Here is a 21,828-nt window from a genome sequence, read left to right as displayed (position 1 = left end):
ACTGTTCGATCTCTCTTGACACGATTTGATAAGACTGGGATGGGTTGTGGGGGTTGTTCTTAGGGGGGAGTGGTTGGGGGGGGTGGTGATGGTGGTGAACAAAAGCCGCCCCATCCCCGGACAAGCTCTCCCCCGGACAAGCTCTCCCATGCTAACAGCTTTACCCAGATGCGCGGGTATACTGTATGCCGCAGCCGTCTGGTGTTGTCACGTTGTGTTGGTGGAGCTGATGTTGGTCGGATCTGACCGACGTTGGATTTCGCTCAACACGGTTTGATAAGACTGAGATGGGTTGTGGGTATTCCTATTGGGTCGCTCCAAGAGGTTCTGCTACGGGGCATATTATACGGGTAGCAAATTGCTCTTTGTTTAAGCTATGAATACTACTAGTCTACTAACGATTATAGCTTTCTAGGTGTAGCATCTAAAAAATCTAAGGTAAAAAGACAGGTATTCGTAGCAAAGCTTCCCTCTTTTAAGGACTCGGATTCTTTGTGGCTAGCCCGGGAGATATCAATTCATAAAAACATTAATAAGACCAACAACGCAGCTAGGCAAAGGATAAAACCCAGCTGTTATAAAACTTCGGCAGCGGACGGCTCTATGAGGCTGCCAAATTCCATCTAACCCACATTTAGCAGTACGTGGTAGTCTTTGGCTTTCCGGCCTTTTAAGCATGCTGTATCCCGCAAAATATGGTCACTTAAAATCCTCAAAGACTCCAAACTAAGGCTTGGAGAATGAGCGCAAAACAAATGACCGCTTTGCACTGCATAACTACGAACATTTTCGGAAGAAAATGGGCTAAAGAGCAGCATAGCCATCACCAACATCTACCACAAAAAAAGACGAAGAATGATAGGGGACCGGAAGATAATGCGGAAGGAAAGATAGACATTTTGTAGCCAGGTCTAAGTCTTGTCTACAGACAAGGCTTTGCGGCTTTTTCTATGGGGCTCTCTGACCAAACGATAATGTCGCACTGTTTACCAAGATGATGACAATGAGATAATCATCTCGCAGGACTCACGCACTGGGTTCTTTTCCCCGAATGGTCTTAAGAAGGTTGCCTCTCGGCATCACCATACTCTATTACTACTAAGCATCAACACCCACCGAGCCCTCGATATATGTCGAGGGTATGCAATGAGCGTAAGGACCGTCCAAGCGATCTAGATGAACCCCAACCAAAGAGGTGGGGTCTAGTAGTCTTAGTGGGGAAGTCCACCGAGCTTGACAATTCATATAATCGCCGTTTAACAGCAGCTCATTGGAGTATAGCCACAGACCGGCTAAGTTTGATGATAGGTGTTTTATCTAAATCTATCAACTAACTGAAAATGAGGGTTTACGATCTAAGTATACCATAATAATTGTGGCCATTGGTTGAGGTGAAGAACTCGGCGGGAGACTGAAACGGTACAGCCACTCTGCAAAAGTGTTCATTTTTCCGATTTCGGAGTGAGACATTTCTCCATATGTAACTGTGGCCGCGGCCACCAAAAATCCCCCAAGAGAAGACTTTCCCACTTCCGGAATCAATGAAGGGTAAAAATCACCATTTTTCGTTGTTTTCAATCTGAGCATTAATATCAACATTACGGGTGCGCCACACTGTGCACTGATATTAAAACCAGATCGCTAGCACTTTTGCAGGGTGCTGCACATGCATGGAACGGAATACCGATAAGACATCCAGAGGAACTAGGATAACTCTGAGTATGTGTGGGCTCCTGGGCAACTCCTACCGTGGGCCGCATGGTGCTGTCATCCATGATCCCTTCCTGGCAACTGGTCCTAACTCGCCGCTTTATGGGTCCTCGTGGGTGCTCTCTGCCGCTTTCGAGTCGTCTCATGTTTCGAACTTCATATGTCGCCTAGAGTCACAATCCCAAACCATGTCTGCTATTGATCTCCGACCCGGGCCCGGGAAGCGGGATTGTAAATATGCTATGACGGTTGAAGATCCCGGTAACCAACTACAACGACCAGATTATGATCAAAGCGACATATCTGCAGAATTCTTTGATTCTTTGTATTCCAAATACATTACAGACTTGTGGAAAAAGCCACATCCGGATAACGTATACGCAATCATGGCTGGTAGATCTAACCCTCTTAACGCACTGATTTTACTCCAGACTGCATGATACCTGTGATATTGAATTTCTGCAGTTAGATTTGACTCTGACATCCATAAAAACCTCATTAGAAACGTCGGTATCTTCCTTTGCATGCACTGGGACACTTGCGATCGATGCGGGACTCGTGGAATAAACTCTTCTAGCACAGTGAGCCAACCAAATCAGATTTTATGACCCCCACTATGTTTCTTCTTGGGTCTCAGGTTTCTCCAGAGAACTATGCACTCGACCACCTCCCGAGAACTATCTTGGAATCTTCCGAGGTACAGGAGTCTTTCTTGTCACCTCTCGGTCTTACCAAGTCGTGAGACGAAGTCTGAGCTCTGACCTCTCAAAGCCCGCATGGAAGTGAGACAGTAAGGGGTAATCTTGAGACACAGCTATGGCTGAAACTAAGACGATTACCTGCTGAATTGACGATGGCGGTGTTTTTGAAGTAGGAGTAAGATAGTGAGTGATGGGATATGACCGGTAGACGGGCCAGGGAATCATTTTCCCAGAAGTGATTATGAGGGTTATTAGACCATGGTCTTCGACTTGTTCAGACAGAACTTAATCAACGGCCGGTTTGAGTTTAATTTGCATCCAGAAAACGTATTCTATAGACCTAGCTAAGTTCAGAACACATATACATGTAATCATTTGATCGTTTAATTTGACATACATACATTGTGATTCTTTCAATTCGAAGCTGAGATGTAACTTCATGTACATATACACATGGCTCATGGGGGTAGCTATATAAACAACAATTCATGTACTGGCAAGCGTATCGACAAAGAAAAACAATCCAAAGAATAAGCAGAGATACAAGACGGAAACTTGATGTAGATATATATTGATCCTGACGATCCGCATAAGGAAATTATAAACAGGAGGTTTTAACTACATGGTTGACAGGGGTACGTATACGACATGGTTTAAAAATTAACAGAATTAAGAATTAAAAGAAAATTGAGATCAAAAATCAACAAGGCTACAGAGCATGTTAGCCACCCTACCTCCGCGTGCCCTCCACTTGCTGTTATCCTTTTCGACGTATTCCTCTTTGATGAATTCTAGGAACTTCAGGACGTCCTCAATGGTAGTCATAGCACCTAATGAAACTCTCACAGCTCCAGTTGGTTTCCCATTCATAACATCACGGCCATCTCCACACACATGTCCGTCTTTGAAGTTTCTTTCCATCTCTTCACTCGAAAGCCCACAAAAGTAGGATACACCGCCCGGGTTGCAATGCCCACCTGTACGGATGTGAATATTCTTTCCCGCGGCCGCAGATTCGACACCTGAGTAGCCAATCCATTCCCCATTAGCTGATCGGAGGTTGAATGTGATGACTGGTCCCTGGGTGTGGGTGTTGGCGTGTTCATTTTCGCAGTAAATGTCAACAACCCTGATGCCGGTCTTTGGGTGCACTAGTGCCGACATCCTTGCAGTGAGGAAAGATGCGAGTGATGATGTGTGAAGTGAGATTTGTGCAAACCCCCCAAACAGCTTGGAATGGCAAGTCATGGCATGTCCTAAGGCCACTATGGCGTGGAAGGCGCATGTGCCGTCTTCGAGAAATTCATGCGGGTGTCCGTTGGTTCTCTTGACTTTCCAGTCCTTGTTGGCGATGAGGGAGTCCACGGTTCCGCCGCCGAAATAGCGCCGAGATACTAGAGCCTTGGCAGATGCACGGCGAACGATGAGGGCACCAAGATTTGGGAAACCAAACATCTTATAGAAGCTCAAAGACATAAAGTCTGGTGCCTCGGAAGGATTACTAAAGTCGATAGGCTTGGTCATTGCAAGAGCTGCCGCGTCAAAGAGGGAGTAGTAGTTTGGGCGGCGGCTGCGAAGAAGACCGGACCAATCATTCTGTGGGAGACGGTGACCGGAAAAGTTGGATTGCCCTGGCCAAGCAAGGAGACCGAGTTTGTTTTCTTCGGCGGTGAAGGTAGTCTTTTCTGAGGAAAGCCAGGTTTCGGTTTCGTGCTCGGAGTCGAAGCAGTGGGAAGAGGTTGCCAATTCTCGGACCCCCACAAGTGATGTGTGGACATCTCTGTGGTATTTGTATTCAAACCCACCAGTGTGTCCAGCAAAGGCGTCTGCTACTAATTTGATTGCAGCAGTAGCATTGGCGCAAAAAACAACGTCGTACTCAGCTGGGTCGGCTTTGAAGAGCCCTAGGACTCTGAGGCGGACAGCTTCTATCCTGTCCGAAGATAGGGTTGACGATGGGTTATGGGAGTGCGGATTTCCATAAAGGTTATTCATAAGATCCTTGGTGAAAGCCTTTACTAGTGAGCTACTATACAGTGTTGTCCCACTATGGTCAAGGTAGACAGCATCTAATTGAAGTGTTAGTGTTAATTCTATTGTAAGGGAAAGGTAGTATATTATAGGGCAATCTTTTCATTTCTCACCTCTAAGCTGCGGATATTCGTCTCTTCTTATCTTCTCCACCTGGGGATTATACCCTTGATCTATCAAGTCCCTCTTTCGGAAGAATGGAGTATGCATTTTTTTTTTTTTTTTTTTTTGTGTGTGTGTGAGTAAAGTTGAGAGGAATTGATAGTGAAAAAAAAGTTTCTTAAATACTAAAATCTTCTGGCTAGGTTTTTGGGCTTGGTGGAGTAAAACTGATTCTTATGGGTATTGCTGATATCGAATGGCGACGTGATATATACTGATTATAGCGGAGAGACCACATTATATATATATTTTCCAGAGCCTACCAAAAGAGTTTACATACAGCATGACACTACCGCACCGCTCTTGAGAATATTAAGATGGTAATCATTGCCCGTGGTCGGACACAGTGTGACCTATTTTCGGTCAGGTAATCGTAACTCACAACATTTACCTGGATAAGAATGCATGAGAAAGCTGAGCTACGGCACCTGAACTCCCAGTACAACCCACCGTACCGGGCTTTAATTATTTCGTCACCGCAGAACTGCTCTTTTCATAACGATCAACCTTAATGACCCACTAGGTAGACACATGAGTATTCATCGAAGTCAGCAGTGAGAATTGTAGGAGGATCAGGGCTAGATTGAGGCCTACCCTCCGGAATATTTTACCCTAGTTGTGCTGTTCTTCAATGGGTTAGATAATATGATTCTTACCAAACATCTGGAACAAACATACAGTCATTGGCAAATCAGGCAAATTCATGGTCACCCGCATCTCTGACCTCTCGGTTAATTGTACGATTATTAGTAGCTGATTGGTTTCTTTTTCTCGCAGAAAATGCGTGATGTTTTATTATGGAAGCCCTAATATTGAGTGAACGTCATCTTGTGTGGAGAGACAAGGCAGCTAGACCAGAGGGTGTGATTCCTGGGGCAAAGGTGAGATTCCCAGGGAAGTCACAAACATGTCACACATGATTGCGGCGGTGGTAGCAGGCTATTCACGCAGTCTGTGAAACATATCGGGTTGAATATTCTGGCGAGTATTTTGTCAAGTGAGCATTCTAGGTTCTTTAACCATTCCAAGAAATGCCTCCGCTCTTAATTCCAGCGATCGAGATGGACTCCAGATTCTAGACTTCGTAGTATCTAGCTGCACAGTCCAGTCGACGTCACAAAATACTTAATAGTACATGCGGCTAGTGTGGCAATACATATAGTTATAGTTCAAATAATACGAGTTAAGGTTCATAAGCTTTAATTGTATCCATCCTATCTCATGAATTGGTGCCTCTCTATTAATCGCAGTTGAAGCGATCGTAGATCGTACCATCTTGATATTAGCGGAGACAGTAGATAAATAACAGCAGCAGTAGTGGTAGTAGTATAAGAAGAAGAAGAAGATATCTTTAGCTCACTGTTATGTGGTATGTAGAATAGAGTTTTGGGTGCATATCCTCTGGTGTATCTTCCCGTCAACCCGCTAGATAATGTGATGACCAGTAGGTATGCCTGGACACCGACATCAGACGCTTCGGTCAATAGATAGATAGCGCGGCAGTTGTTCGCTTATCGTCAGCGTCTATTATTGGTTTCATTGCTAAAGACACAAGTTCTCGATATGGTCAAGCATAGACTTTGAACCAACTGGAGCTGAGAGGAGCTTCTCCGGACATAGATCCCTGGTACAGGAAGATCCCAAGCTTCGGATGAACAAGTCGTGCATTCGGCAGCTGAACCGTGGGTTTTGGGATACCCATGTGGGTTTGTGAAAAAGCGAGTACTGGATCCGATGGTGATCAATCGCGCTTCGGGACTCGGAACGTCTAGGTGCCCAGATCCACCATCTCACGTAGCACGCGGCGGTGAGACTACTTTGATATAAAGTGAATCAGAGTCCGGTCAGGCGGATTTTCAAATATTATGTATTGATTACCCATGGCTTTGTTTGGTTTATTAGGCTCGCATTACGATGCCTATCCTAGCTCAACCAAGTACAGGATGTTTACCGCTTCAGGAAAGTGAACATGACAAAAGACAGGAAAGGAATACCGATGAATAGCTAAGTCTTTTTGGGGGGGCGATGATATACAATCTTACGCCCCAAAGACCGGCTATATTCGCAAGAATCTATTCCGAAGTGTTTCATTTACCTGAATAGATTTGGTGATGAATCAATTGTTTTCCAAGTTCAGCCATGTGCATCCCGAATTTCAAGACTTTTCAAAAACATCAAAAGCTATAAACCCCGGAATGGAGACAAGAATCGATCCTTGGTGGATGTTGTACTATTCAATAGCCGGGGTGGTAGTTGATCATTTCCACGTTATCACCCAGCTGGTCAACTAAATCGCATGCAATAGCCCGTGCTAAGATGTAGGTCTGGCCTATTTGACTTGAAATTAGTAGCAACCAACCAGCTGTTCGAAACATTTGACACCGGTAGTCAAGAAATCAGCTCACGCTCCATGATCTCTATTATCTATTATCCGGGACTAAATGCTGATATACCCCAAGATCGAGAAAACCGATAGCTGCCTTAAGCTCTAGTTTCAATAACCCACCTCCACGGTTGTAGCTTGGAGTTCAACTCCTCAGTATCAAAACGTAGATGGATTATGGCCTACCCTCACAATAATATATATGCATCCACATCGGTACCTGCATCACCCTAATCAATCGACAGCCCCCAGATCGTAATAATCTTTCTCAGCAGAGTGAATATTCAGAGATCTCTGGACAACTTAACGAGCGGCTGCAGGTGTACCTACAGGCGGGATTGCCTACGGTTCAGGGCTTTTTGACAGGGGTTAAATCGCCGTTCCTCCAACTCGAGTTAGGCTTGAAATGCGGACCAGTGCAGGCTTGACCACATTCGAGCGGTGGGGTGTGGGGAGCGAACAGGTGACCAGTCAAGATTTGGGCTACGCAGGGACCACACAGGTGTCAAACATCTTGCTTAATGCAGAAAGTTGCATCTAAGTAGAAGATTGACCGGCTCCATGAAGTCAAAGGATTTCGCTGATACAAAAATGTGAGATTGAGTGGTCCGGGAAATGGTACCGATACAACAATGATGTTTTTGTTCCTGGCCAAACTTTTGGGAAGACAGGGTTAGGGGCGCCCCTTTATCGATACGGCAGAGCCAGGTCTCGGTCTTCGTATTTGGGCTAAGCTCAATTGATTATGAGTGCGATAAAGTGAATAGGAGATACCGCAAACGATACCTTGATAAGTACTGGCTCTGAACAGTAAGTCCACCTGCTACCTGAGAGCAGCTCTGAGGGATTTGTCCATCACTCTCCTGAGAGTGGGCGAGGGATTGGGTTGCTGGCAACGGAGATTAGGCGGTGTGTGTGTGAGTGGTGGTCTGTCAGTATGGGAAGTGCTGGTTTTCTCCTATCCGCAGCACTGCACGAGCAGCCGCATTGATTTTTTTTCCACGTCCCTTCCCGTCACCAGTCTAACCCCCCCGTCCGCCACCACACCTCCTTCCTTCATCCATCACCAACACCACCCTTCTCTCCTCTTCATCCTCTACATCCTCCAATCTTCCTTCTCCATCCTCCCACGATCTCACGAAGCTCTAGGATTCCTTGTATTCGATTTCTATCTCAATAATAATCAACCCTTATCAAAATGCGTGAAATCGTATGTTCCATCTCTCCCTGTTTGATATCGCGTGCTTAATCCCGTAGCTCTGTTGCTAATATAAAACTGAATTCAGGTTCATCTCCAAACTGGTCAATGTGTAAGACCCTGATCTTGCTCAGTGATTTTTTTAAACTGCCCCTTCCGTTTTCCTAACATTTTATCTATAGGGTAACCAAATTGGTAGTGCCTTCTGGTGCGCATCATCTTTCTTTGCGTCTTCTAGAAAAACGATGGACTGTAGATGACTGACTTTTCGTATTAATATAGGCAAACCATCGGTGGTGAGCACGGTCTTGATGGGTCAGGAGTGTAAGTTGTCAAATCTACCTTTAGGTGTTATCAAGTGATACTAATTTTCCCTTAGATACAATGGAACAAGCGATCTCCAGCTTGAGCGTATGAGCGTCTACTTCAACGAGGTAAGAAAAAGCACCCCTTACTTTCTATTCATTTAGAGTTTAGCTCATGCAAATCAGGCTTCCGGAAACAAATATGTTCCCCGTGCTGTCCTAGTCGATCTTGAGCCCGGTACCATGGATGCTGTCCGTGCCGGTCCTTTCGGTCAATTGTTCCGTCCCGACAACTTTGTGTATGGTCAATCCGGTGCCGGTAACAACTGGGCCAAGGGACATTACACCGAGGGTGCCGAGCTTGTCGACCAGGTTTTGGATGTTGTCCGTCGTGAGGCCGAGGGGTGTGATTGCCTTCAGGGATTCCAGATCACCCACTCTCTCGGTGGTGGAACTGGTGCCGGTATGGGAACCTTGCTTATCAGCAAGATTCGCGAGGAGTTCCCCGATAGAATGATGGCTACCTTCTCTGTCGTCCCTTCTCCCAAGGTCTCTGACACCGTCGTTGAGCCGTACAACGCTACTTTGTCTGTCCATCAGTTGGTTGAAAACTCTGACGAAACCTTCTGTATCGATAACGAAGCACTCTACGATATCTGCATGCGCACTCTCAAGCTTGCCGCCCCTTCATATGGTGATCTCAATCATCTTGTGTCTGCTGTCATGTCCGGTGTCACCACCTGTCTCCGTTTCCCCGGTCAGCTCAACTCTGACCTCCGTAAATTGGCCGTCAACATGGTTCCTTTCCCGCGTCTCCATTTCTTCATGGTTGGTTTCGCACCTCTTACTTCGCGTGGTGCTCATTCCTTCCGTGCCACCACTGTCCCTGAGCTTGCTCAGCAAATGTTCGACCCCAGGAACATGATGGCTGCTCCAGATTTCCGTAATGGTCGTTTCCTTACTTGCGCCACTTTCTTGTAAGTTTCCTTCTTTCCAGTAACGGGAAACGTTCACTAAACAGTCAAACAGCCGCGGAAAGGTTTCAATGAAGGAGGTTGAGGACCAGATGCGCAACATCCAGACTAAGAGCTCAAGCTACTTCGTTGAGTGGATCCCGAACAATGTCCAGACCGCTCTCTGCTCAATCCCACCCAGAGGTCTGAAGATGAGCTCCACCTTTATCGGAAACTCTACCAGTATCCAGGAGATGTTCAAGCGTATTGGTGATCAATTTATTGTCATGTTCAGGAGGAAGGCTTTCTTGCATTGGTACACTGGAGAGGGAATGGACGAGATGGAATTCAGTAAGTCTTGATCCTTCCTGAGCAATAGAGCCCGAATTAACCTTATTTTCACCTACAGCTGAGGCCGAGTCCAACATGAACGATTTGGTTGCTGAGTACCAGCAATACCAAGACGCCACCATTTCTGTAAGTTTATTCGCAATCATCACTCTACCCTCCAGCACTAACACTTCGGTAAATAGGATGGCGAGGACGAGGCTTACGAGGAGGAGCTCCCAGCTGAGGAGGCTTAAATCTTTACTTTACTTCAAAATACGATTACGAGTATTTGAGTTCGGTGCAGATGAAAGTGGAGAGTGGCAATTTTTTTCTTCGTTTTGTTGGAATTTGAATCTATACCCGTCACTTTTTAATAGAGCGCATATGACGAATACGGATGGTTTAAAAGGTGATCGAAAAGGGTGTAATGCTCCATAGTCTTGACTAATTTCAAACGTGTGCATTGCTTTTATCAAACCTCCCATCATTCTTGGTGATCTTATGTACTGAGGCGGATGTGAACATGTGGCCCCTGTTGTAATAAATTGGTAGAGTGACAGATGATGATAAAAGTAAGGCTAGGCACGATCTCAGGTTTATTTAGACCAACCTTATTTTGACTTCTAGCCCTGGCAGAGCTTTATCGAGCTGTGGTTGACTTTGTAATCGATAATGGGGGTTGGAGCTCGCACAGCCCCGTGGCATAGCGAAAATCAAATCTCTGCGCCTCCCGTGGTGGTGGTACCTAGCCATCACTACAGATCTAGGTGGTTTCTTCAAAGAACTACCTTAACTTCGAGCCCATGTGCAAAAATTTCAAGCATTCATATCTACCCCTACCGCACTCCTATTCAATCCTAGTTGGCATATAGAGCAAATCTTGCGACAATCTAACTAGTGCTTCAGTGGAGTCCATGTAGTGGGCTGATGATTGTGTGTTATACACTTCGCATTACACATGTAGTAAAGAAGACAAGGCTTACAGATGTTCGCATATGGCTATGTATGCTCACGAGGGTAAAGTAGAATTACCCGACCTCTACCACCATCACCGGTATCCTATACATGAAGAGCTCCCTAATATCCCTACTCTAATAGAAGCCAATTTTGCCTGTCACTCGTAAAGCTAAAACTGGTCACTAGTCAGTTACAACCATCGATCTCTACTTGGTAACCTCCCAATAGAATAGACAGGAGCCAGTATGTCTACCCCACCAAACGAAATCTCCGAGTCCCAGTCCCCGCCCCAGCAACCTACTACCGATTCAGAAACCGAAATGCCGCTCATCAACTGCGAAAAGCTCGAAGTCTACAAAAGCAAGTTGAGCCTACGTATGTAGATACCTATATCCCGCACCAACAGAAATACCTCATACACTAAAACATCTATGCTTCCAGCTGCTGTGTATCTCTCAACGGGCCTCAAAGCCCTATTCCGAGGCTCTGACGGTGCGGAAACATGGCATCGTGAAGTTTATACCAGCATCTCACGGCGGAATGCAATGAACGGCCCAGAGAGTCCAGAGCAACGGCGGGAGAGGTGGCCGAGTACGAGTGATGTGGTGGATGAGTATTGTAAGAAAGAGAATATCCGGATAGAGACAGTAGAGTTGGTACATGGAGCAAAGCTGCATTTAGTTGGTGAGAGGAGCAGCGAGGGAAAGGTTATTCTGTGGTATCATGGTGAGTTGTTAATTTGGGTGTTATGAACTCTAAAAGTGGTCCGAGTGAGGGCTGATAGTGATGGGTGGTGATAGGTGGGGGGTATGTAGGACCTCTAAAGTCAGGACATGTAATATTCCTGATGCAGTGCGTAAAGAGGCTAGAGGAGAGCGGGAAAACGGCCGTACTTTGTATCGTAGAATACGGTAAGTAAATACATGGCCTCTTGAAAATTCGGAATAATATGCTGACAGTAGGGTTTAGGACTTGCTCCAGAAGTCAGGTACCCCGTTCAGTATATTCAGGGTGTAGAAGCCGTCAGGCATCTTCTCAACGAAGCAAAATATGAACCTTCCGATGTAAGTAACCTCCAAAAATTTACCCACCAGTAATCGAAACATATTAACCAATAATTTACCCAGATAATAATTGGGGGCGACTCATCCGGCGGAAACCTAGCCCTCGGCGTTATTTCTCATATTCTCCACCCTCATAAGGACATCCAGCCACTAACACTCGGCTCCAAAGACTTTGGTGGCATACTCCTATTATCACCATGGGTAACCTTTGAAAACACAGCCAAATCGTTCAAAGAGAATGCTGAGAAGGACTACCTTTACGCCGAAAACGCTGCCGCATGGGCCCCCAGCGAGTTCTGCGATCACGCGGATTACAACTCGTATAATGTTCCTTTATCCGCAGACCCAAGTTGGTGGACAGGATTCCCAGGAGCGAAGACACTACTCGTATGTGGTGAGTGGGAGCTATCACGAGATGACATTAAGGAGATTGGTGAGAGGATGGGGAAGGGAGGAGTACAGGGTTTGACGGTGGAAAGTTGCCCGAAGGAGGTGCATGCCGCGTGTATCTTTGATGCCCAGTTTGGTTTTAAGCCTCAAATTATGGCAAAGACTGTGTTTGGGTGGCTTGTGACAGTGTTTAGTTAAGTCGTGTGACAGTGGCCATGATGGGCAGGTCATAAATTATCACTCGGCGCCTTTGCGTGAGGAATAACTATTTAAGTCGACCTACGTTCCAGGAAGTTTGTTCTTAATTTATCCTACTATTATAACTAAATCTAATAGTACGGATCTAAAGAAAAATTACAAGTTTCAGTAACACGAAGTGAGTTGTTCAAAACCTAGTCTTTAAAATAGAAATGGGATTTCGAGAGCTAGTAACGCCACGATGATAAGAGGCTAATTATTTCCTAACGAGTGCCTAATACCTCAAGATTCAAAGTAACCGGGGATACTTGGGCTCCACATTCGTTTGTAACGGGCATACACAGCCCTGCATCACATTAACCATAATCAAGAATTTCTGGAGGGAGTATAAATGCTGTGGACGAAATAGCCTTATGGTGTCGGTGGATGAGAGCTGATTGGGATGAATGGAAACGATGGGACCATGCTAGGGGAAAGGCTTGATTTTGTACTCTGCTGTCATTCCGATACCTGAGTCATTTCTATGGCAAAAATGGTGTATCGGTTGCGGTTGCGGTTGTGATTGAGCCGTAAACCTAATCCGACTCCCGCTTTCTAAACGCCATTGCAGTTTGTCTGACTTGGAAATTCAAAGACCAATTGTTTTCGCATCGTGAGGTCCCTGTACAAAGCCGTTTTATACCCCAATTCCACTGTTAGTTAATCTAAAACTACCATCATAAGACATGGTAATCCCTGCCAACATACCCCTCGTTTTTCTCAACTTCAGAACTAATTGCGAATGACTACATGTACTTAAGCTATGTATTGATCTGCCAGTCGTCAATTGGCCTCACAAAACAAACCAAGCCAAGTATCTGGCTTCATATAATTATTCATCATGATTGACCACGGATATCAGTACATAATGCCATGTGGAACCAATAACGAATCAATCAATCAGCGGCCAAATGCATGAATAATTATAATCGTTAGGAAGACCTTGAGGCTAGATACCTACTAAACACCCGGCGCATTATATCATGATAATACATATCCTAAAGGTCTTTCCTTCGTACAAACGTGGCCCACAATTTAGAAGGCATTTAGCCGGATGCTCCGCTGTTCCGCTGCCATGTCAAAACCTTAATATATTGGGGCTGATCCTGCCGACTTCAGGTTGCACATACGGAAGGGAGGATCCGAGCAGGAAGCATGCCCCCCCTGGTCCTGGTATTCGTTTATGAAGGGTCACGATTATTTTATACTGCAGCCGGAGCCGGTTTTGAGTAGGTTGAGCCGGCGATATTTATATGTTGTGTGATGATTGGCCTGATTTGGCGCGATTGATCTGCGCGTTTGTGGTGCGTGTGTTACTGTAAACATGCCAGTTGTTGTTTAATTCGTAAAACAAGGGTCAGTATTGGAACACCAGGGGCATGAAGGATGCTGAACAACTTGTGTTACAGGTTGGATCTAAGACTGATGTATAAGCTTTATCTGTTATATGGAATGGTTTCTTTCTGTATCGTATGTCTCGGCCCCAAGCCTAGCGAGTGATCGTCTATGAGGAAGATGAAGATGGGAATCGGAACATGTTCTTAGCCCGATTTTAGGGGCTACTACACTTTATGTTTCTTCTCCGCAATCAATGTGGTCCATAAGTACGCTCAAGGCGAAGTCCGAGAGTATCCTCGAGGTGCCTCGTCCTTATTGACCTCCGTCTTTGTGTGTCCTCGAGGGTGATAAAAAGTGTTTCCGGGGGAACAGAAACAGGCATTTACTCAAGTAAATAGCATAGTCTATCGAGGACGTAGGTAGTCTCAACCCAGTATATAGATATATTAACTGCGTATTATAGCCAAGAATTGTCCTTGGAAGTCCTTGAGGTAAGGTCAGATAATGACCTCGAGGCTCCTTGTTCTTTTGGGCCACCTCCCTTGTGTGTCTTCGAGGTAAGGGCACAAGAACACTCGTCCTCGTAGGCCACACTATTCGCAACTTGAGTCAATCCACATGTGAGTCAATGGAGATATTTTATAACATCTAAATCATCCTCTACGCACTTTACGAGTTAAGTCAGGGTTTCTCAAACTCTATGCGTGTTGAATATAGAGCTTACTTAAGTATTAATCCTAGCTGGCCTCCGGATGAATAAGTGTAGATCTTGGTTTGGCGATAGAAATATGACACGAAATAAGTTCATTGGATGGTTTAAATCGGTTCGTACTCGAGTAGCTCGGGTGGGATTTCTAGCGTTGCTATACTTTCCTGAGTAAGTAGCGCAATATACCAACGGGCGTAGAAGGAATGGTAGTCTTCGAGAAAGAAGTGAATGTGAAAAAGTGGCGTCCTTTCCTCCTAGTCATCCCATGAGTGACTACTCCATGTAGATATAAAGATATAAATGCACGCATCAGCTACATGTAGATACATGTACTTCCAAGTACAGGTAAGTTTATGGCCTTATGTAGAGAGCTATCGATTGAGCTAACTTGGATAGGAGACCAGACTAAAATACATGTATGAAAGGTCAGATTACGAATCTAGTCTGGATTGAGCTTCGTGGTACACTAGCACTGCATTAGCATTCAGTTGTACAGGTTTCCACATGGCGCCGTTTCAGGGAGACTTCCGTGAATTGGGTCTCGGTACATACAACCTTGTACACGGTAGAGTAATCTTCATGTCTAGAACGCTTCTTGTTCGACAAAATTTGGTTTACTTCATCGCTTTTGCCTCCTATAGCCTGCATCACGCATGCTTATTAAAGCTTTGGTTGCTGTATGTATACTTCTAACTAAACAAGGAGTGAGTACTGATCAAATTAATCCTGGTGGGATTTAAGGTGGAGGTATGAGGTACGTACTTTATCTCGCTGAGAGCACTAGCTGATCAACGGCCGCAACCTAGGAATTAACCCGCCAATACTTTAAAATAATCGATCACTATATATAAAGAAGAAACAAGGGAGGGGGAAGTATCTCTCACTATGTTCTAATCACCGGTTTTGTTCAACATATTGAAGCATTGAACCAAATTAACCCATGTTGACTGATTTACTCGTCATTTTGTCTCCAGACATGTAGCTGGTCAATACTGGAGGAACATAACAACATCGTTCTTCATATTGGCGTGACACCTCCTGCTCCACATATTTAAGATGAGACCAACCCAGTATATTGGGAGCCGTTTCCAAGTATTCAACCATGACGAATTGCTGCCCTGAGTGGGGTTAATTAAACTCGTAACTTGGAAAAACCATCACGTCGTAACGAACTACATTGTAAGTAGAGTTACTAAAAAAAAACGTAGCATGAAGATCGCTATCGATTAAGATTATGATTTTAGAGCCACGGTGTGAAGAGCAATTAGACAGGTATCCGGGATAGATATCTACTATACTATATATAAAAGAATATGGCCTGAAAGAGTTTCGCTAAACTGACCTATATAATCCTACATCCGGCCCTGACATTGGGGAGGCAGATTGGCCAAATAATGAGTGAGAAGCTAAGATAGTTTTATCCGCGATTGTAGGCTGGCCAGAGAGAGAGAGAGCTCCAATCGATAATCACACATACCCCGCTAAGGCCCTCCTCATGCCCCTCCAAAGAAAACCAAAAACGGACAATAAATACACAAAAAGTTGATGCTGCGACTATACGCCACCCACGGTCTACAGGTCCTAATTCGAGATATTGAACAATGCTTCCCGTGAAAGTGTCGTACTTCCCGAGCACCACTCCCACCCCCGGAGTTGAACCCACGCGGTGTAGCAAGACGAGGCGTCTACCACTAGACTACCACGCTCACACAACTGTGAAAGGCCGGGAAGTAATATTTAAGGGAGTGAGGGCAGAGCGGGCTAGGGGGTCCGAGACCTAACCCTGCAGTCACAATTTACCACGAACCTGCACTGGCAACCTTCTTGTTGGTATATAAATGTTTGAGGGATTTGAACGTCTGTGACAATGCGACCCACACAGCTACACATTACCCGCTCTACACAGAAGCTACACAGAAGCTACTCAATACATCACCTGAGCGCCATACTCCTCCTACAAAGGACCAAACGATGCTCGTATCCTATGCTACGACAAAGCACCCTCAGGACCCCCCCCCCCCCCCCAACAGACGCGAAACCATCTACCACCCCTCCGTCGCTCCCCAGCCACAGGAGGCCAAGTTCAACAACGATCTTCAACTAAACCCCAGACCACAACAATGAAGACCTGGCTTATGGCCCGGTCATATCCCACCTGCGTTCCTCTCTCTCGGACTGTTATCCCTTTCCCTTCCCCGAAAGCGGGTTAGCCGGCTCCTTCAAACAACTTTGTCCTGTGGCTGCCTCGGAGGGCCCAAAGTGGGGCTTTGAAGTCTCTCTATCCACGCGAATACCACAAACAGATATGGGCTACCAAGGGGATTCATGGCCTGCGGTATCTTCGCTATAGAGGACGTTCTATGCCCCGACAACAAGACCGCCCAATCTTTACTACACATCTGAGGCATTTTCTTTTTTCTATTGGAGTGGGGTTATGTATTCTACACACTTCCTCTAAGAGGCATACCATATTATAATTACAACACACGGGGGGAGGGGGGGAATTATCTTCACTCTATCGATATCCACACCTAGACCAAATAAGCCAGCTTGAGAAACCTGATGGTAGCAGTGCAGTAGCTTATCTGTTTGCTAGGTCCAACCTGAATATATGTCCCGAAAGCGCCCCACTGGGATATGAATGAAGGAAGCGGAGCTTTGTATTGCCATCATGAGAAAGTTTCTTTGGTACGTATCAGTTTACCGAGTGACATCTCATGATTGAGATATTACAATCACCACCAAAATACCTACAACCACAACCGCCACCCAACGCACCCCCAAGTCCCCAAAACTACCTTCGGAACAAAAAACACATATTTTCACCAACAGCGCCTACACGGCACAATTGCAAGATCTCCCCCAAGGCCCCCCACCAAGCAGTACCCCCTGCACTAGCCCATCCAAACAAACCTAACCCTACATGACCACCCCGCCGGGTAACGTCATCCCGCAATCTTCCATCCCACAGGCCCACTACCGCAAGTACTTGCTGCAAATCCCATAGAAACGCAACCCCCCCAAAAAAAAACACACACACACCTTTGGAAACACCGACAATGGCGTCCCCCAACACCCCCGAGGACGACGATGTACGTTTGCATCCCCCACCCACCCTACCACACCCAATTGGGGGGCTGTTTTTTGTGGCTAAAAGTGAGAGAGAGAGAGGATCTAGGTTTTCGCACGTTTCAAAGCAAGCACCGACAAGGACCGCGAGGACGCTGTCAGGGACCGTGTGAGGGCGCAGTATGAGAGAGCGCAGAGGACGCTGGCTGGGCTGGTATGGGTTTCTTTTTATTTTTATCTTTTACTTTACTTTTTTACTTTTTTCCCTTGTACTAGGAGGTTGATGTGCTGTGATGTCTAGATAGACGAGAACTCGACGCTGCCCGTCTCCATCTCGGAAATCAGGATCGAGGGCGCAAAGAACACCAGGAATGGCTTCCTGGCAAGCGTCATCAGGCCGGCGCTGAGCAGTGAGAGCGGGAAGAGCTACACGCTTGCTACGGCACTCGAGGAGCTCCATGGACGGACCAACACCCTGCACCGGTTCGGTATGTCTACCCACCTATATTACTACATCCAATTGGATTTCTGGAACCCATTGTGCCGCGGTGCTAACAGAGCTATGAAAAAAAGGCATCTTCCACCCCACAATCAGCATCTACCTCGACAAGAAGCCGACCTCCACCCCCGACCACACAGACCTCAGCGTCCTCCTCACCGTCGCCGAAAAGTCCCGGCTGCTGCTCAAGACCGGCACCGACGTCGGCAACGCCGAGGGCACAGGCTACGTCCACCTCACCTACCGCAACGTCTTTGGCGGCGCCGAGTCGCTCAACGGGTCGGCCTCCATCGGCACACGCACGCGCTCCGCCTACGACCTCAACTTCACCACGCCCGTCCTCGCAAACCCGGGCATCATCGCCGAGGTTGGCGGCTACGCGAGCACGCGCAGCCACCACCACTACGCCAACCACGAAGAGGCCCTGAAAGGTGCCCGCGCCGCAATCAAGTGGGGCGAGCACGAGGTCGGCTACGGCGGTGTGTGGCGGCAGGTTACGGGGCTGGGGAAGGGCGCCAGCCAGATTGTTCGCAGCGACGCGGGCGACAGTGTCAAGAGCGCGCTGAGCTACTCGTTCTTGAGGGACCGCCGGGACAATGCGCTGCTGCCTGGGAGGGGGTATCTTTTCAAGGCGGCTACGGAGCTGGCGGGGGTGGGCCCTCTCGGCGGGGATGTGGCGTTTGGGAAGGTGGAGCTTGAGTCGCAGGGTGCGGTGACGGAGCCGAGGACGGGCATCTCGTTTACGGCGGGGTTGAGGAGTGGGCTGCTGTACCCGCTGCCGTCCGCGGTGGGCGAGGAGTCTAGGCCTGCGAGGCCGTCGAGGATCAATGATCGCTTCCAGCTCGGGGGCCCCACGGACGTGAGGGGGTTTAGGGAGTGCGGACTGGGTCCCAAGGCCGGGGAGGACTCTGTTGGCGGCGATGCCTACATCGCCGGTGGGGCGTCGGTGCTGTTCCCGCTGCCAAAGCTGGGGCGCGAGAAGCCGCTGAGGCTGCAGGCGTTTGTCAATGGCGGGAGACTTGTGGGGCTGCAGGGTATTGGTCGGGAGGCGGGCGGCGACGTCAATAAGAGTGTTGCGCAGGCGGCAAAGAGCCTGACGAGCGAGCTGCCGAGCATCGCGGCGGGCTTCGGGCTGGTGTATGCGCACCCTGTGGCGAGGTTTGAGCTTAACTTTTGTCTGCCGATTGTGAAGAGGCCTGAGGACAGGGCGAGGAAGGGGATACAGTTTGGGGTGGGGATGAACTTTTTGTAGGTTGTGTATGCTGTGTGTGCTGTGTGCTGTGTGTGCTGTGTGTGTTCTTGTGCAAAATAGGGCTATATTTTTCTGTTGTAGATTTTTTTTCTTTTATCTCTTGTCTGCTGTTGTTGCTGTCTGTGGTTTGTAGCCAAAAAAAAAAAAAAAAAAGGCCCGGCCCGTGAATATAAAATCAAAGAATAGATCAGCTTTGGGATCAACCGTAGAAAGCAATTGCTTGCTTGCGTGTGTCCGCGACTGCGTGCGGTGGGTATTTTTAGCCCCTCTGCACCGAAGCAAGCGAGAGGCAGCGAGGGGCAGCAGCGGAGTCGAAGGTTCGATGATGTCTTTTCTCTCAGTTCGGCGAGGGATCGCCAAGACACACACGCCACTTTGGTGTGTTTCTCTCCTGCTTTTGGCCGGGGAGAGCGTTGGCTAAGTAAAGTAGCTCACACTCACTCAACCACACTCAACCACACACACAGCCTCTTTCTCTCTTCTCTCTCTCTCACTTCTCTCATCTCGCACCTCTCACCTCACTTGTTACTACTCTCTCACACTGCTATTCTCTCTCTCCCTATCTCTCTCTCCTCTTCTATCGCCCGTCCTCTTTGAATCCCATCGCTCGCTCGCTCAGATAGAAAAAAGGAGGGACGACCGTCGCTGCACTTCATCAAAACCGAACCTCCGAGAAAAACCGGGAAACGGATACATAGAGAACGGAAGGTACACCTTGCTTTGCCCGCCGAGCCCCCCCCCCCCCCCCCCCCTAGACGACTGAGGGTCGACTACACACCCACCGCAGACACTCGCTTTCTAAGGAAGCTCCTCCCCAACGACAAAGTTCTATCTGCACCGCTATATAAAACACACACACACACACATCTACAGACAGAGCAGAACCAGAACATCCCCCCCCCCCCTTACCCCTCGATCAAACAGTTGATCATGGCCACCCGCGCTGCAAATAACCGCGTAAGGCCCCCCAACCCCACCCCCCGAGTCCTATATCCGAGACCAGCATCTAACCTCTCACCACAGCTTGCCCGCGAATACCTCGCGATCCAGAAGAACCCCCCGCCCTACATTCAGGCGCACCCCAGCGAGGCGAATATCCTCGAGTAAGAACCCCCACCCCCACCCCCCACTTCCCCCCCAAGGTGCAACCCCACCCCCCACTCCCGCAACCGCATAACTAACCACACACTCCCCCACCCATCACAGATGGCACTTCATCATCACAGGCCCCGAAGACACCCCCTACGAGCACGGCCAATACTGGGGCACCCTCGTCTTCCCCCCGACTACCCCTTCAAGCCGCCCGCCATCCGCATGATGACCCCCTCCGGGCGCTTCCAGACCTCGACGCGGCTATGTCTCTCGATCTCTGACTTCCACCCAAAGTCCTTCAACCCCGCCTGGGAAGTGTCCACCATCCTCATCGGGCTCCTCTCCTTCATGACGAGCGAGGAGATGACAACAGGCTCCATCAGCACCTCCGCCGCCGACCGCCGCATCCTCGCCCACCGCACAAGATGGTGGAACAGCACCGGCGGCGGCTCCGGCGTGCTGGACCCCGCCACGGGCGCGGTTGTGCCAAACACTGTTGCGAGCTCGGGGCCGACGGGTAGGGGCGTGGGGTGGGGCGATATGGGGAAGCGCTTTAGGAGCGAGTGGCCGCAGGTTGATAGCGAGAATTGGGAGTGGATGAAGGTCGAGAGGATCAATATGCATACGGGGATGGCGATGCCGGCGCTGGGGTCGGGGACGCAGGAGGGGGCGGCGGCGGGAGCGGCGGGGGAGCATGGCGGGAGTGTGGTGCCGGGTGGGGGCGTGAGGAAGAGGGTTGTGGGTGCGGGGGCGAGTGGGAGTGCGGCGACGGCGGCGGCAGGGGAGGCCGTAGTCAGGGTGGGCGAGACTTGGATGAGGAGGCATAAGATGCTTGTGGGTGCGATTGTGCTCTTGGTGTATGTGCTCCTGGCGAGGATACTGGAGTAGGTGACCGGGTTTTTTTTTCCTTTTCCTTCCTTTTATTTTCCTTTGTGTTTCGGCCCTTTTCGCTGTGGCTGGCTGCTGGATGGGGATGAGGATGGGGAGAGTAATGATCTAGGAGGGGGGCGGGGGCATAACCGTTTATACTACTACCTACTACTACTACATGCTTTGTAGCAACCAACCTTTACGCTCTGTAGCTGTCTACAATGATTACTACAATAACTACTACTACTACTACTGCTACCACTACTACTACTAGCTTTTTCTTGTTATATGCATCTCCCTTTCTTTTCTTCTCCCATGATCATCTTCTTTTCCCATCATCATCATCTTCTTTGATTCTATCTAGAACTGGGGTGGGGGGCCCTTGGTAGGGTTGGTGCGCGGTTATTGTTTTTTTTTTTTTTCAATTGCTATTTTTCGTGGTGTATCGATCTTGAGCTTTAGGTCTGTGGAGGCCGGGTGGCTTGGAATGGGCTAATAAATTGGAAATCTCCCTCTCTCTCTCGCTCGAGCTTTGCTTCGTCTTTTGTGGGGTGTGGTGGGGTGGTGGTGAGTGGTTT

At 48.0% G+C, this 21,828-nt stretch overlaps 5 protein-coding genes across 5 annotated transcripts; 4 read left to right on the top strand and 1 right to left on the bottom strand.

Annotated features, from left to right (window-relative positions):
- Nucleotides 1-3,104: 3,104 nt before the first annotated feature.
- LAJ45_03231 (uncharacterized protein) lies at nt 3,105-4,652 on the bottom strand (the record flags this gene model as incomplete). The annotated part of the gene is made up of 2 exons (XM_046112818.1): nt 3,105-4,480; nt 4,556-4,652. The coding sequence occupies 2 exons, from the start codon at nt 4,650-4,652 to the stop codon at nt 3,105-3,107; spliced, it is 1,473 nt and encodes a 490-aa protein (XP_045973695.1).
- A 3,533-nt stretch (nt 4,653-8,185) lies between these two features.
- On the top strand, nt 8,186-10,027 carry LAJ45_03230 (uncharacterized protein; the record flags this gene model as incomplete). The annotated part of the gene is made up of 9 exons (XM_046112817.1): nt 8,186-8,197; nt 8,274-8,297; nt 8,368-8,393; nt 8,468-8,509; nt 8,565-8,619; nt 8,677-9,467; nt 9,520-9,794; nt 9,853-9,920; nt 9,977-10,027. The coding sequence occupies 9 exons, from the start codon at nt 8,186-8,188 to the stop codon at nt 10,025-10,027; spliced, it is 1,344 nt and encodes a 447-aa protein (XP_045973694.1).
- Nucleotides 10,028-10,975: 948 nt separating this feature from the next.
- LAJ45_03229 (uncharacterized protein) lies at nt 10,976-12,382 on the top strand (the record flags this gene model as incomplete). Its single annotated transcript, XM_046112816.1, has 5 exons — nt 10,976-11,105; nt 11,172-11,456; nt 11,531-11,641; nt 11,700-11,794; nt 11,858-12,382. 5 exons carry the CDS (start codon nt 10,976-10,978, stop codon nt 12,380-12,382), a joined length of 1,146 nt encoding a protein of 381 aa, XP_045973693.1.
- Nucleotides 12,383-17,527: 5,145 nt separating this feature from the next.
- On the top strand, nt 17,528-19,288 carry LAJ45_03228 (uncharacterized protein; the record flags this gene model as incomplete). The annotated part of the gene is made up of 4 exons (XM_046112815.1): nt 17,528-17,560; nt 17,647-17,751; nt 17,839-18,025; nt 18,111-19,288. 4 exons carry the CDS (start codon nt 17,528-17,530, stop codon nt 19,286-19,288), a joined length of 1,503 nt encoding a protein of 500 aa, XP_045973692.1.
- Nucleotides 19,289-20,218: 930 nt separating this feature from the next.
- On the top strand, nt 20,219-21,268 carry LAJ45_03227 (uncharacterized protein; the record flags this gene model as incomplete). Its single annotated transcript, XM_046112814.1, has 3 exons — nt 20,219-20,245; nt 20,312-20,391; nt 20,515-21,268. 3 exons carry the CDS (start codon nt 20,219-20,221, stop codon nt 21,266-21,268), a joined length of 861 nt encoding a protein of 286 aa, XP_045973691.1.
- Between the last annotated feature and the right edge of the window lie 560 nt (nt 21,269-21,828).

The sequence above is a fragment of the Morchella importuna genome (assembly GCF_003444635.1).
Source record: "Morchella importuna strain M04M26 chromosome Unknown Morimp01GS007, whole genome shotgun sequence".
NCBI lineage: Eukaryota > Fungi > Ascomycota > Pezizomycetes > Pezizales > Morchellaceae > Morchella > Morchella importuna.
Note: the sequence above shows the minus strand (reverse complement) of the source record. Positions and strands in the feature narration are given on the sequence as shown.